Below are 16,808 nucleotides of genomic sequence, written 5' to 3'. Positions count from 1 at the left end.
TTCAATAATCTGGTCAAATTTGGCGAGGTTAATAAAAAAAGGTAGGCAATGCGTAGTGGTGACAGGTCAAAGTCCTAAAGTCTTCAGACAATGGCCGTTTTAGTTTTTGCAACGAATTGTAATGTTTCATAACTGCAGGATGTTTTACTTACAGCAGCCTTAGCATATTGACACCATGAGCCAAGTAATATTGTTTAACACCAATTACAAGTGTGCACATTAACATTCTCATGTATCTCAAAAAAGATGACTTTTAATTATTTATGTCCAGAGTTCAGATAGCTTTAGCCGTCTTCCCCTGGAAGCAGTGCTTCTTTGTTGTTATATTTACTCAGAATGAAGTGCATCACGGGCGAGCACCACCCACTGAAGTGTGCGGTGACTTAATCACGCTGGTATGCCAAGCGAAAATAATTAATTTAATAAATGCACATAACAAAGCACAAATAAGAAATTGAACAGTATATAAAAGTATTAGAAAAATAACATTTTAGCATATTATAATGGAATTGAAGAAATTGTACAAACATAAACAGCTTGTACTCCTACATAAGCATCAGTAGCCACGAGTCGCATTGGTGTGATGTCAACTCCCCTCTTCGATTGATTGGCTAGAGGAGTAGCTGTCAATCTAGAACTAGTGGACCAATGGTGACGCTTAAGCCCGCCCTAATTTACATGAAACTTGAACTGCAACATTTGGGAAAGCAAGCGCAGAACATAGAAAGAAGAGCGAAGAGAAAAACAGCACAAGCATACAAAAGAGTAAAATATGAGCAGAAAATGCAAGAAAGCACAAAGTACACAGTAATAAAACCAAGGAAAACATACTTTTTAAGAAAGCATGACCATAAGTTTAAGTTTTGTGCAAAATAACTTTTAATGTGTTTAAAGTTTTTATTCATGCTTGTTATTTGTTGATTCACGCTGATTATATTTTGATCCGTGACCACGTTGTTTGCTATTCTGATCATTTTGCTCTCTTTTTTTCAGTTTATGCAATATATTTTTACATGTGTTTTCAAATTTTTGATTCACGCTTATTATTTTTTTATACGTGACCGCTATATATTTGGCGGGAATTTGATCCCATAACCTTCATCTCTCGCTGCTTCTCCTCGCCGCTGGAAGAGCCCCAGCAGCAGAACGAGCTGAATCTTGCTCTGCAATCTAGTAGACTACAGCGGCAAGCAGCCTGACTGATCGGTGCGCTCCCCAGCCAGTTGACTCGGCGCTGCTACAGCTGTTTCACCATTCTTACTATGGGCTTACTATTTTCTGTTCTCTACACTGACTCGGCGGCTGAGAATGACGTTCCTACCCTGCAACTATCAGCTGAGTACAACAGAGCTTATTTCTCTAAAAGAGCATCTTTTCGCCAGCGTTTGTTTCAAAATGCTGCACCTCTGAGCGCGTCGGTTGCCGGGCCCGCCCCCGTATGCCGCATTCATTGAAGACGGACGCTCTCACAAAGAGAGCACGATTCTCGCCTCGCTGTGTTCACAGCTCCTCCCCTCATTCTCCGCCATTCTCTTTCTCTCAAGCATGAAACGAAGAAACGATGGATCCATAGGGCTGAGTGAACAGGACGTAGTGAGCTCATGCTGGTCTTTCCCTCGTGTCTCACTCTCCCTGCAGTAAGGGGATTCCCTATCAGATGAGACAGATGAGCATATTCTCGTGTCGCTTGCTAGGCCGGTCCCCGCAAGCTGCGTTCTTTGAAGACTGACATTCTCACTGCGAGAGTGTGTGTCTCGCATCGCTGCGTTCACAGACCGCTTTCTCTAAAGAAAGCAACTCCTCCCCTCATTCTCCAATGTTCTCTCTCTCTCAATCATGAGACGAAGAAACAATGGAGCTAAGTGAGCTCCTGCATGTCTCACTGTCCCTGCAGCATGGGTATTCCCCAGTGCTGTGCTCCCTCCATTTCTAGAGCAAGCACAGCGCTGACAGCTCTGCTACTTTCCCTGTGGCTATCAGGTGAGACTTATCTAAGTTGTTTTACAACTCCACGCCAAGGAGCGAGTCAGAGTCTTGCTTCGCTGCGCTCACATTCCACGGCTCAGCAACAAACCAGGTGCCAAAATAGAGCCGCATGCCACGCCTCCGCTCGGTCAAGCGCTACCCATTTCATCTCTATGCTGTAACAAGTAGGGATGTAACGATATCAAAATCTCACGGTACGATACAATTTCGATATTGACCTCACGGTACGATATTTATTGCGATATTGTGGAAAAGCTCACGGTATTGTTAAATAGCTCACGATAGTGTTTGTGATGAAAAAATAATGACATTTATTCTGCTTTTGCCAGTCAACAGGCAATTTATTGTTGTTTTTATGGATCATGACAACATAAAACGCTGATCACATAGTGCTTTTAAAGTGCAAGTTGTAGTCAGGAACATCAATACTCTGTAGAGTAATATTTGGTTGCATAACTGATTCTTCTGTGCAATGTTCAAGTTAAGAAGCAACTAGAACAATAGTAAACATAAACAATAGGGAATTCCCTTTAAGTGCAAACAAAGTTCAAGTTAAGTCAGGTTTAAATGTGCAAGGCAAATAAAAGCAGCCTTTTAAAACTGGTATTTAGGAACATAACTTAAAAAAAAAAAAGTCAGTTAAGAAGCCTTTTAAAAAAAAACACTGACCTATCATTTAGCTTATGTTCACGTTTTTCATCAGAAAGATCAAAATATCTATTGCAAGAAAAAAGAAAAGAAAAAAACAGTAAACAAAAATCCTTAAACAGTCTGGCAAAAAGCCTTCTGAAAAACACTGAACTATCCTTTAGCTAATGTTCAAGTTTTTCTTTAGAAAGATCAAAAGATCTACATTGCAAGGGAGAAGAAGAGACCTCTGGGCATTTACAATATCCCCTGCGGTTGAAAATACCCTTTCACTGGGCACCGAGGTAGCGGGTATACACAGGTAGGTCTTTGCTAATGAAGACAGAATAGGATACCGCCCTGCATTGTCTCTCCACCACTTAAGAGGGCAAGCAGACAGAGAAACTAATGCTTCTTTGCAGTAAGAGTCAATTTCTGCCTGAATTCCACCTGTGACTTGATTACTGCTAAAAGAAGAGCCAAGGAGGTCCTCAAGGGCATGCTTCTTAAGAGGAGGCACAAAGCTTGCGCTGCTGTCGTCCAGATCTGCTGGATGTGGGCTCCTGGGCAGCACATCTTGGTCCTGGTTCATAAATTATAAAAAGACATTATATTAGCATTTTGTTACATTTTATTGTATTTCTCTCAATTTTCTCAATGGCATAGCGTTAACATTTTTTACCTGTTGTTGCATCTGTGATGCTTTGAACTTTATTCTTTCAAAGACGTCCTCTCTCTCTGCACTGCCTAGATGTTGCAAGGTCCGAAAGCGTGGATCCAAAGCACTGCTCTCCTGCATGAACTTTTCATCCTCTCCTTGGTATCTGTCAGAAAGATCCTTCAGAATGGCTGCCTTCATCTGAGCAATGGCATTTGAGTTGTGATTATCTGTGGCCATGCTGTTTTGAACCATTTGTTTTAGTGGTGAATTGAGAGATATTGTTGGTTGCGAGTCATCACAGAGAACAGTTGTGGCCTTTTTTATTGGTAAAAGAATCTTCACAAGATCCTCTGCATTTGCAATGTCAGATGTGTCCAAAGTGTCAATTTCACGTGACTTGTGTCTCAGTTCATCACTCAGTAGGGCTGCAGCAACAGCTTGTTGTTGTTCAAGGTAGCGCTCCACCATGTCCAGAGAGCTATTCCATCTTGTCACTACATCAATGATGAGTTTATGTACAGGGAGATTGAGTAGTTTTTGTTTGGTGGTCAGCACGGCTGTGGCTGTAGAACTGCGGTGAAAAAAACTTGCTACACGTCTGACTCTACCGAGGAGGCGGCTCACTGCGTTGACCTTTAAACCTGCTTGGGAGGCCAGGTTTAGTGTGTGCGCAAAGCACCGTATGTGAGGGGACAGTTCGGCTTCCTTTACTGCTACTCGCATGTTGCTTGCGTTGTCAGTAACAACAGCGATCCTTGTTCCAATCGTGTCCAGCCCCCACTCTTTGACTGCAGATTTAAGGACTTCGGCTATGTTTACGCCAGTGTGTGATTCGCTAAGTTGTCTAGTTTGTAAAACGTAACTTTGCATTTCCCATTCACTCGTCAAAACATGTGCCGTAATAGTGATGTAACTGTGAGTCGCTCTGGAAGTCCACCCATCAGTGGTAATAGCAATGCACTCAGACTGTTTAAGGTCCAACATGACACGTTCTTTTGTCTCACGGTAAAGAGCAGGGAACACAGTTTGACTAAAATGAGCCCGCGACGGCATTTGATACTTCGGCTCAAGCTTGGCCACTAACCTTTTAAATCCTTTGCCATCTACTGCAGAAAAGGGACGTAAATCACACGCTATGTATTCCGCGACGTACCTCGTGATTTCTTGAGCCCTTGCGCTGTTGTGTGGCATAGTTGTTGAAAATGCCTCCTGCAGGGTTTTTTGACCGGACAGGACTTTCTTTGTGAGAGAATCTGCAAACTTTTCGGGATGATGGGTCGTCAAATGACTTCGCATGTTGCTTGTGTTTCCCGTGTTGTATCGCAGTTTACTGTGGCAGTGCTTGCACATAGTCCATTGTCTGTCCACCACCTTCTCTCCTTTTGCGTTTTTTGACACGGCGAAACCAAAATGTTTCCAGACATCTGATTTAAAAGCTGCAGGGGCTGGCACACTCAACTTCGGGGTTGTTGTTTTCATCCTTACAAGTATCGCTGTCGGCCATGCTGGCTTGCTGTGAGCTTGTGTGGACAGCGTGCAGCGTGCAATCCTATTGGCTTAACAGCGGTTGTTGTGACGACGCAGCGCAAAGGATCATGGTCTATGTAGTTAACAATGATTTTTTCCCGCGGGACTGTGTTTATTCCTCTTGTTTTTTGACGGACACCTGTCCTTTTAATATTGTAACCCAACCACGACGATATCGAGACACGTTTACCACCGCGATAGCGCGATATCGTCAATATCGTTACATCCCTAGTAACAAGTACTGTTCTCCCGCCTCAGTGCGAGACGCAGCCTGTAATACTTAAGCTATTGCCACTCAACTTGGGCATGACAGGCCACCCCCGGAGTGTTGAGCTGGGTTTTGGGGACAATTAATTAAGGTTACTCACCTTGCACTTTTACGAGGTGCATGGATGCAGCAGGATGCGTATCCTGAATTATCTCGACGACTATTTTCTCGACGTCAATTTCTCACAGGTCTGTGCTCCTCAGCCATTTGAAATGCTTAGGAATCAGAATTAACCTAGCCAAGAGCTCAATGTCTCAGCTAGAGAATCTCTTTCCTGGGGGGCGGTCCTCAACTCTCGAACACCCGAGCGCACTCTGAACAATATTGCGAGCTGCAGGATAGTCTGAGTAGGGACATTTGAAAAGGAGAGAGAGGAATATGTTCTGACCTCGGATTCCTGTCGTTAAAAGCAAAGAGAAAGTACTGGCTTTTACGCAATCCACATGGTACAGAGGCTGTTATCTGCAAATGAAGGCTCGCTGGATTGCATAAATGCATAAATTATGTTGTTTCTACATTATTTAGGAAATTAAATGTGAAAGTATTACAAGATAAAAATATATTACAAACTTAAATGTTAGGTGCGATTAATCACGATTAATTACAGAAAAATGTGCGATAATAAGTACACGCATATATATCAGTGGTGTACGGTGGTGTTTTAAAATGAGGAGACAAAGTCCTCTCATTTTTGATATACTGTATATCAAATACAGTGCTTTGCATAAGTGAACACACCCATGCAAAAGTTGACTAAAAAGAGGAATTTTTATTCCACTCCTGCTAATCATCTTCTGGAAATTGATCTTAATGCCTTTAATTAAAAAAACGAGGAAAACTCCAACCTTTAAGGACACCAATTTTCTTTGTGAATGAATAATGTATCGTAAATAAATAAATGTTCTTCCTTAAAATATTGGGTGCATAAGTCAGGTCACCCCTATGTTAAATTCCCATAGAGGCAGGCAGATTTTTATTTTTAAAGGCCTGTTATTTCATCGATCCAGGATAATATGCAGTCTGATAAAGTTCCCTTGGCCTTTGGAATTAAAATAGCCCCATATCATCACATACCCTTCACCATACCTAGATATTGGCATGGGGTACTTTCCATAAGATCATATCTCAATGCAAATCAAACCAGCTATTAGGCTAACTGAAATAAAACCATGAAAATCTCTATGTAGTTAACAGATAACATTTATTAAATATTTAGACATTTAAAGGCTATAGACATAGCCGATTTCTTATCGTGACTGAGCTGAGGCAAGTGGCTTTCGGTTCATTTTTGTTACGTGCAGTTCCCGGAGACAGAGACGACAGATAAACTTTTGTCGTTAGCCTAATATGAATAAAAGTTTACAGTTTTGAACGATGTAGGCTACTCTACTCTTATCTGTATGACAAAAAAAATACGGAGTAGCATATTAGGGCCTAAGTTATTATAGCTGTTATGAGAAAAATAAATCCAAATGAACGCGCCACCGCGTTTGTCGAACACTAATTCAACATGCCAGAATAAAACCTGACTTTAGAACAATGGATAGCACCACTCGGCGTGGTGTGCCAAAACACTTAATTATAAACTTCAATATTTAATTCAAAATAATCTCAAAACGCTTTGTGACATTTTGAAAAGCCGTGCATGCATTAAGGCCACTGGAACCATGAACGTAACTGAAACTGGTTCTGATTTTATTGTTTGTCGTTTAAACGTGCCTGTTGGATATCTTTATTTTATATGGTCTATTGGTGAAGTCATTTATAGCATTGATTACTGTGGAGGGAGGGGGAATTGAAATAATTCAGCAGAAGCAGGGATGTTTAGACCAGATCGGAAATCCCCGTCCCCGTTCTAATATAAAATGTACAATAGTCCATGATTGTTCGGGATTTGAACCTGTGTCCTCTAAATGATCGATACGTAAATTCTACCACTCGGCCATGAATTTACTCACTGAGAAGTGCCCAATCGTAGGTTTCTCCAGTGTGTGTTTTCCAGAGAAGCGCTCTTCATTCGTCTCATTCCTCAATAGAATAGTAAAAAAATAATCAGCTTCCTTGCACTTACCTTGAATTTATTTTTGTTTGGTATTTTTGGTATTTTTACACAAAAATACCGACATCTAGGCGTACAATATGAAATAAAGGCTATATTGTTCTCGTCTCTATTTTTAAATTATGATTATATTTTTCTCTCCTAAAAAAATGTTCTATAGTATTTCATCCTTACTGTTAATTGCCATTAACCCCACTTACATTTCAAAATACGGCAATTGCTGCTGGTTTGCACAATGTCCCTTTTCGCCACCTGGCGATCATTTTGCGAATGACTTTGAAATGCGACTGGGTTATTTTTACCGTGGTAGTTTTGCCACGGCGGTAATAGGCATTCTGGTTGACTACCTACTGTATATGACTTTCTTCTTTCAGACGAATTCAATCGGAGTTATATTAAAAATATGATGGCTCTTCCAAGTTTCATAATGGCAGTGGATTGCAACCAACAGATTGAAGCTCAAAAACATGCATCCATCCATCATAAACGAACTGCAAACGGCTTCTGTGGGTTAATAAATATGAAGGTAAATGAGTAGCAAAACTCGAGAGCACGTTGATGTGAATTTGAGAACTTGTACAATAAATATTTGTACTTGTATGCTCAAATTTACACTCACAGCTCTGATGTGAAAACCTGTAAAATAAAAATCTGAAGTTGAATGTTGAAATTTGTACTCGCAGAGAATAGTCACAAACCTGTATTCTGAATTTGAAGCTGCAGACAAGTAGTCACAGATGTGTAAAATGCCATTCACAAAAACACAATGACTGACACAAACGTGTAATATATATTTGCACTTCTTCTTACATTCATATTCCCAGTACAACCTCAAATAGGCACTTGCAACTCCTCAAATCTGTCATTACAAGTTCAAATTTCGCGCCTTGACTTTTGCTACTCTTTTCGCGATATATGAGGTGCAAAACTGACTTGTGCACTTGCAACTCAGAGGCGCGAGAGAAGGGGCGCGGGCGGGAGCGGGGGTGTTTAAAGGAGCCGTTCTATTGGCTGGCGCCTAGCCAATGAAATGGGTCTTCTATCGTACGTGATGATGTCACGAAACCCGCCTCCTCGTGGACTATCTGAAACGCTAACATGGCTTAATGCATTAGACTGATTTTAAATAAATAAATGATATTATCAAACTCAGTAAACACTAAAGTAATTAAGCATAGCCTACAATAAAGCAGACGAGCCCAGAATATGACATACGAAAGCAAATTTGTGTTCAGTGTAAATAAACCTGCTGCCTGTTTTATTAATAATAACGAATTGTGTGTTTTTCATTTTTATACAGTCATTAAGCCTCATTAAGCGTTTTCTTGGTTTTCTCTGGGAGGAAAATGCGTAATGTACAATTAAACGCGTGTCGTTGATTATTAGTATGGTGTTTACTGAGTTTGATAATATAATTTATTTATATTAATATCAGTCTAAAGGCTTTTTTTATTTATTTTTTGCTAAATGAGGGATATCTATCCACCTTATTTTTTAAGAAAAAAAAATACAGAAATCAATATCAAGTTCTTGTCACATTTCTTTTCATTTTTTTTATACACATTTTCGCATTTTGTATAACTTGAAACACAACAATAATTTAAATAAAAAGAAACAAACAAACATTTAAAAATAATAATAATAAAGGGCATCACAAACATAGGCTATGTTAAATTAATTTAGCAGAGATACAGATCTCTGGGCTTTTTGATTTTTTAAAAACTTTACAGACTCAAACTGCATTTTAAAGGCTGCTTATTTTAAAATACTCCATTTAGTTTGATGAATATACAATTTTCATAATAACAAAAACAAATCGATAACATATATTGTTCCCACTCAAATGAGGGAAACATAACCCAAACAAATTTAGATGGAGGAGAAGAAATATGAACAAAAAGAGATATAATCGATTGGTTTCTGCATTAATCATTAATTAAATCAAGTTTATCTAAAAACAAATCATCACGTACAATAGAAGACCCATTTCATTGGCTAGGCGCCAGCCAATAGAACGGCTCCTTTAAACACCCCCGCTCCCGCCCGCGCCCCTTCTCTCGCGCCTCTGAGTTGCAAGTGCACAAGTCAGTTTTGCACCTCATATATCGCGAAAAGAGTAGCAAAAGTCAAGGCGCGAAATTTGAACTTGTAATGACAGATTTGAGGAGTTGCAAGTGCCTATTTGAGGTTGTACTGGGAATATGAATGTAAGAAGAAGTGCAAATATATATTACACGTTTGTCTCAGTCATTGTATTTTTGTGAATGGCATTTTACACATCTGTGACTACTTGTCTGCAGCTTCAAATTCAGAGTACAGGTTTGTGACTATTCTCTGCGAGTACAAATTTCAACATTCAACTTCAGATTTTTATTTTACAGGTTTTCACATCAGAGCTGTGAGTGTAAATTTGAGCATACAAGTACAAATATTTATTGTACAAGTTCTCAAATTCACATCTACGTGCTCTCGAGTTTTGCTACTCATTTACCTTCATAAATAAATGCCTTCTGAAGCAAAAGATGAGTTTGTGTAAGACACATATTAATATGTAACACGTTACAAAGTAAAATTGTAGCTTCTAGCCAAACAGCCATACGCAGTCTACTTGCCCCTAATGTGCAACTTACGCCAGAAGTATGATGTCAGAAGTAGTGTAGTGTGTCATGCAGGCTTGTGCAAAATTCTGAATTTCATGAATCAATTCATGAATTGGAATTTGAATTGAATGGACTCACAGGAAATTGAATTGGAATTGGAATGACAGGAAGTGGAATTAAATTCATGGCAATTCAAAGAAATTCCACACAGTCACACAACAGAAAGAATGTGTTGAATCTCACATACATTCAGTGTTAGGAAGGTTACTTTGGAAATGCAATTGCTTACTGTTATAAGTTACCCATTATAAATGTGGTTTGGATTACTTTATCAATGCAAAGCAATTTCCTTTTAATTTGATTAGTAACTAATTTAATTACACAATTTACCTCAGTAATACAACTAAATACAATTACATTCGTTTTGTCATTTAATAACATAATTGCATTACACGTACTAGTCACTCCTCAACCATGCATACAGTTTTTTCTAAAATATATTTTCAAAATCTGCCAGCCGTTTTGCAAATCACATACCCCACCTAGGCCTGTCACGATAACAAATTTTGCTGGACGATAAATTGTCCAAGAAATTATCGCGATAAACGATAATATTGTCGATCTGAGACCATTTTCATCTATGTGCAGGTGCATGTGCATGTTTACTGTGTTACCGGCAGTGTTGTGCCAGTTCATACTTAAAAAGAACTAGCTCAAAGTTCAGTTCACACAGATGATAATGAACTAGTTCATGTTCATAGTTCTTTTTTTTTTTTTTATGAACTAAGTTCACATATCTAAAAATTAACTAGTTTACGTTCATTTGTTAAATTCTTTTAACAAAGATGTAGGCTATTATTAATAATAATGTTATTTCAACACAATATCTCGTTATTTCGAAATAATATGTGTGCGTGCATCTGTAAATCCGGTGACGCGTGTATTGATTTTTATTAATAAACAAGTGTTTTCTCTAAAAGTGTCGACTCGGCTGCAAAGATGAAGTTGACGATCGCCATCTCCGTGTGAACGCGCTTATAGAGATAAATGCACATAAATAGGCTAAGCCTAATAATGGATTAAATAATCAGAGAGTAGCCTTTTTCTTTTTTCGTTTTGAATTATTTTGTTTAAAGACATTTCAAGCTTTGTGTATTTGGTGTATTTGTCATGTCTGTGTGAGGCATACACTGAGTTTCGTTAAGTTAGGATGTGCTCTAGTTCACGTGCAATAGCGCGCGGGCGCCTCCGTTATATTTGTTTCGTCGGCCTATTCTTTAAATACAGGTAATTGGTTGTAGAGGTCGACCGATATGAGTTTTTTCAGGCCGATGCCGATTTTTTTAAATCCGGGTCGGCCGATGGCCGATAAATGCTGCCGATTTATTTTGGCCGATATTTGGCCGATATGTGCTTGTTTTTAACCTCTATTTGAAAGATATAATTTAAGTACACAAATAATTACTAAGATAGACAAAATTTCTCAACAAAAACATTTATTGAACACACCGATCTGAACTTGTACACTAAAATTAAAAATGTATAATGTAAAAACATTGTATAAATAATGTATAACAAATATATTAAATAAACGAAACAGGTAAGAAGAAAATAAGCTGTCAAATAAACTTGGCTGGGTGAAGCGCTGCCATGGGGGTGGTTTTCTTTTCAGCCATCAGACTGTATGACTAAAAAAGGGGAAAAATAAAAGGTTATGTTAATATTTTTTGTATAGTATCTTGACATCATCTTCAAGTCATTTTATAGATAGGTATAGATATAAATCTAAAAAATGTTTCATAATTCAGCTAATAATTCAGTGCATTGTAAGTAATACAAGACTAAAAACATTTCTATCCTCTTCCCAAAAACTGTCCTGAAACATGTATTTATGGTTTATTTGTTTTGTTTTATGGACAAAGCTAAATGGACATAACCCAATTATCGCAAAAAAGGGGGGGAAACGGAATTATTTAATAATATAGTAGTAGCAATAACGTACTAGTAAATTGTATGTTTCCACTGTTCGATCGCGTCCGCGCCTCACACACACACACACACACACACACACACACATAAGTAAACACTCTGCGACTTCTCGATCGCTCCCACGCCTCTCTCTCTCTCTCTCACACACACACACACACACACAAATATAAGTAAACACTCTTTGACTTCTCGTTCGCTCCCGCGCCTCTACAGTGAAATACAGTCACACAACATTACACTGTTTGGCCAGCATTTTAACCGTGTTTAATCCAGCTAACGGTATGCTAAAGTTAGCTGCTGACTAGCGTCACATGCAGCGCCGCGGTGTTTCTGTTTTAACGTCCGTTTTCAGAGCATCCAAGAGAAACAAATGCATAACAGTAGCACCGAAATGAAGCAAAGAAATCCGTGTTGATATTCGGTCCGGTAGATAGCGGTCGTTAAAGGGTAACTAAACACTAAACCAACTTTTTTTAGTTAATGATCTGTACGAATGGAGCTTCATAAATGCTGTTCATTGATTCGAGTACTTTTTTTAACATTTGAGTATAAAGTGTTTTAATTTTCAAATATATGGTGTAAAAACGTCTGAGTGCTGCCCTCTTCAGGTTAAACGGAATCTCCTGAAGCAGGGGTACTCTCTGACGCTGCGAGCTCACCACGCCCCTGGCAGCCCCTGGTATAAAAGCATCTGGTTCCGTCAACACCAGAGCGAGTCAGGAGCTGGAAATTGGAATTACGAGTTTTGAAAACGATCAGGATAGCGTATTTTAGCATCTAGTTAGCATAGCATTTATAGTTATTTAGATTATTTTGTGTAGCCTAGGTAGTTATTTAGCATAGTTGTTAGTGTTGTTAGAAGCACAGTTTGTTAGTAGCATAGTATTGCATCAGTTAGGATAGTGTAGATTTTTAGCATTAGCTTTATCTGTATTTAGTACAGTGGTTAGGCTGGTAACTTATAGGTGTAATGTTGCCGGTTGCAACAGCACTGCTGGACTGTATAACTTCCCACCAGACTTAGAAATTAGGCGCCAGTGTTTACATGCACTTGTGTGCCAAACGCTGCTCTTCCTGCATGGACTCCACAACCACCGGCGCGTTTTGCTGGATATTTTTTTTCACATAGCGGCAAAATATGCTTAACGTAGGTCAATAGTAATAATAATCCACTCAGATACTGGACCCATTCTCTCTAGCGCGGCTGCTTCGCTAGCATCGTCGGATGCCGATCGCGAGGCGGGAGTTAATGCGATGCGACACCGCAGTTTGAGCTAGCGGCTCGAATTGATATGATTTTAGCTCCGTGTCCACAGACAATTCCTCCACTTCAGGTGAGAAAAGTCCTCAACTTTAAATGACCGCTCTGTTGCAAAGCTACTTGCGTCACTCTCCATCTTAGCGAGTCTGACAGCAGCTGTCAGTCACTGCGGGTCTGTCAATCACCCGCTCAGCCCCGCCCTCGGTTCGTCCGTTGGGCTCTGCCCACTTTTCCAGCATTTTTCAAATATTGCCACTGGGTGGAGTCAGGCTCTGACCAGGGGTTTAGTTACCCTTTAAGGCACCAGTGCCGCGACGACGCTAGCAAAGCAAAGCCAGTCCTTCAATAGGTTATAGTGCGCGTTGGTCTCTTTTTTATTACTTATTTCTCTGCATTGAGTGACAACCCTCTCAAATATAAGACACACAAACAGAAAAATAAGGTCAAATGTACTGTCTGCAATTGCAAATTTCTTGCTTACTTATTGTGACATGATAGCAACCCTTCTGCTGTGATAATGCAACCTCAACTACGCTATCAATATCCAAAGTAGCCGAACGTCATGTCGCCTATTCATGTTTTTTCTCAAAGTTGGCAGTAACATGAAAAGTTTTTAATTAAATATAAAGGAGTTATAAGAATGGAATCCTTACCGTTTTCTTTAGGCACTGGAAGCTGAAGGTCTGCGGTCTGCTCACTCTGCTGGATAATGACTCTAGGGGCAGCGTGCGTCGTACACGTGTGCGCCTGCCTAATAATCGGCTTGATATAGGTGGATATTGGCCGATGCCGATTATGTTAAAAAATGCAAAAAATCGGCCGATTAATCGTCCGACCGATTAATCGGTCGACCTCTAATTGGTTGATGAAAAATTGATTAAAATTAAGATACAATTTATACAAAACGAAATTCACTTTATACAAAACGAAATTCACTTTAAAGAAAGGCTTTCTATAACAACTTCAACGGTCAAAATCATGTCTGACCCGCTCCATGTCTCATATTGCGCATCCTATCTTACTCGGTCGTGCTGTTCACTTTTCATAAATCAACATAAATGGAAAAAAAAAATAACATTATAATATTTTAACAAATATGAAACGCGCTTTTTTTATGGCTACAACAGTATAGTAGGCCTACATATCCTACTCTCTATTTGTACAAATGTCTGCACATTAATTTAATTCTGAATTTTAAACACACAAATTGAAAGGCATTTGTTCAAATCAAGTTCACGGATAATTGTGCGTGCATTTATTAGCCTAATCATTATGATAGGCTACTAAAATCCTAACAAATAGGCTATGCTATGTACAAAAAATCAGATGAGTTCTCTCGAAAAATCTCTCGTTCAAGTTCATTGTATGAAAAGTGATTCGTTCAGTTCAGCGTTCGGCGAAAATATGAACGTCGTTCATGCACAACACTGGGTTTTAGTCGATACTGTTTTACAACAAATGCGACATACTGGCTCGCTCAGGTTAAAGGGATAGTTCACTTTAAAATTAAAATTCTGTCATCATTTACTCACCCTCAAGTTGTTTCAAACCTGTATTAATTTATTTCTTCTGCTGAACACAAAGAAAGATATTTTGAAGAATGTCAGTAACCAAACAGTAGTCTGTACCCATTGACTTCCATAGTATTTTTTTTTCCTACTATGGAAGTCAATGGGTACAGACTACTGTTTGGTTACTGACATTCTTCAAAATATCTTTCTTTGTGTTCAGCAGAAGAAATAAATTAATACAGGTTTGAAACAACTTGAGGGTGAGTAAATGATGACAGAATTTTAATTTTAAAGTGAACTATCCCTTTAAGTGGTTCACCACGGTCATTCGGTTTAAATCCGAAGTGCTCCCACACGGCAGCTGTCGCGTTTGGCTTTGAAACCGTCTCGTCTTTTCGCTGTTCTCGGCAGTCACCTCAAGCACTCCCGCCTTCCCACACAAAGTCCATGTGACTGACAAGCGCCGCCTCCCCACACAAAAGACAATGCAACTGACAAGAGGGTTCACTTCTCCTACGCTAAGGAAACGAGAGTTGTCATTCAGTCGCGGATAACAAACAAGTATGCAAATTAAATTATCGCGGCTAGAAAAATTATCGAGGTCATTTTTTTTATCGTGCGATTAATCGATTTATCGACTATCGCGACAGGCCTAACCCCACCTTTAAAATATGTATTTAACATGTAATTTTTATTGAATTGCAATTCTGCTTCCTTTAATTCGAATTGTAATTCTAGATCCTGTTTTTGACATCAATTCAAATTCAAGAATTGAATTGGAATTCAGGAGTCATTCTCAATTAAATTCTGAATAGTGCACAAGCCTGGTGTCATGGCGTAGCGTAAATATCAGCAGTATGTCGCATTACTCGCATAAGTTGCGCTTTACATTTAAGTGGAATCCGTATGTTTGTTTGGCCGGAAGCTAGTTAATTTACTTTTTCAAGTTTTAAATATTTATATTTTTCTTACTCAAACTCATCGTTTTGCTTCAGAAGGCCATTTTTTAACCCACAGGAGCCATTTGGAGTTCGTTTACGATGGATGGATGCATGCACGTTTTTGAGCTTCAATCTGTTGGTTGCAATCCACTGCCATTATAAGACTTGGAAGAGCCAGGATATTTTTTTTATATAACTCCAATTATATTCGTCTGAAAGAAGAAAGTCATAAACACATAAAATGGCTTGAGGGTGAGTAAGCAATGGGCTAATTTTCATTTGAAAATGAACTACTCCTTTAACGCCATTATCTGCGTGCAGGCTGATGAAAATGCGCACAAAATAAAGAGGCAGGATTTATCGCGAACCAATCATATCCAATCATAACCGATTATATCCAGAGCGATGGAGGCATTGCCTCCTCTCACGTGACTTTCCCCCATTCATTCTCAATTACCCCCCACTAAACTCTCCTTGCGCATTAGGGTGTCTGTTTTAAGTCAATGGGGACATAATATAACTTAACCTGCAGGTGTCACTGTTGGGCACTGTTACTTCATAAAAACTATTGACTTTTACACTTTTTAAAGGATTAATTCACTTCAGAACTAAAATTTCCTGATTTTTTCCTGAATTTACTCCCTCTCGTGTCATCTAAGATGTTAATTTCTTTCTTTCTACAGTTGAAATAAATGAAGGTTTTTGAGGAAAACATTCCAAGATTTTTCTCCATATAGTGGACTTCAATGGCAACCAATGGTTTGAAGGTCCAGATTTCAGTTTGTATGCAGCTTCAAAGGGCTCTACACGATCCCAGCCGAGGAATAACGGTCTTATCTAGCAAAACGATCGGTCATCACGTAATCACGTTCGAAAGGTCACGCAAAAGTAGGGGGCGAAAAACTTTCTCCTCCAACTTCAAAATCGTCCGCCATTTTACCTTTTTTTTTATTTTTTATCAAAGGACATTTGATTTTGTCCTTGTTCGCTTTGTAAACTGAATCAGTATTTTCGCCTATTGATCTTTCCAATGTGATTTTGAAATGCATGGCGCATCGCAGAGCGTATTTTCTGGTGTCCCGGCCACGGCCGATGGTGTTTCATGTGTAGTAAGACTGCCCACTATAATGTGCCCATCCCTACACACAAACTTAGCCCCACACATGGGGCTTGCGCACATAAAATCGACTCAGGTCGATTGCGCATTAAATGTGGCAAACGTGCCCACGACCCAGTGCTCACTTATGCTACCTCCTGCACGCCTCACGGTTTCTGTAAAAACGAAACCAGCGTGCAGGCGCTTTGCCCAGGCGAGGGATGCTATAAAGGTGGTAAATGTGCCCGCGTCCCCGCGCCCACACCCACACACAAGCCTTAC

General features: G+C 39.4%; 3 protein-coding genes across 4 annotated transcripts in view; 2 read left to right on the top strand and 1 right to left on the bottom strand.

Annotated features, from left to right (window-relative positions):
* Nucleotides 1–16,808, top strand: part of LOC306990928 (uncharacterized protein) — a 370,388-nt gene that overhangs the window by 193,096 nt on the left and 160,484 nt on the right. The window lies entirely within an intron of this gene.
* LOC306990927 (bcl-2-like protein 15) overlaps nucleotides 1–16,808 on the top strand; it is a gene marked incomplete at its 5' end in the record, with an annotated part of 38,744 nt that overhangs the window by 5,016 nt on the left and 16,920 nt on the right. The gene's annotated exons all lie outside the window — the stretch shown is intronic.
* LOC306990459 (E3 SUMO-protein ligase ZBED1) lies at nucleotides 1,624–4,753 on the bottom strand (the record flags this gene model as incomplete). The annotated part of the gene is made up of 3 exons (XM_079597335.1): nucleotides 1,624–1,650; nucleotides 2,900–3,196; nucleotides 3,296–4,753. 3 exons carry the CDS (start codon nucleotides 4,751–4,753, stop codon nucleotides 1,624–1,626), a joined length of 1,782 nt encoding a protein of 593 aa, XP_079453461.1.

Source organism: Phoxinus phoxinus, assembly GCF_949152265.1.
Source record: "Phoxinus phoxinus genome assembly, chromosome: 22".
In the NCBI taxonomy this organism is placed as follows: Eukaryota; Metazoa; Chordata; class Actinopteri; order Cypriniformes; family Leuciscidae; genus Phoxinus; species Phoxinus phoxinus.
The sequence above is the reverse complement of the archived record's forward strand: the minus strand, read 5'-3'. Positions and strand labels throughout refer to the sequence as shown.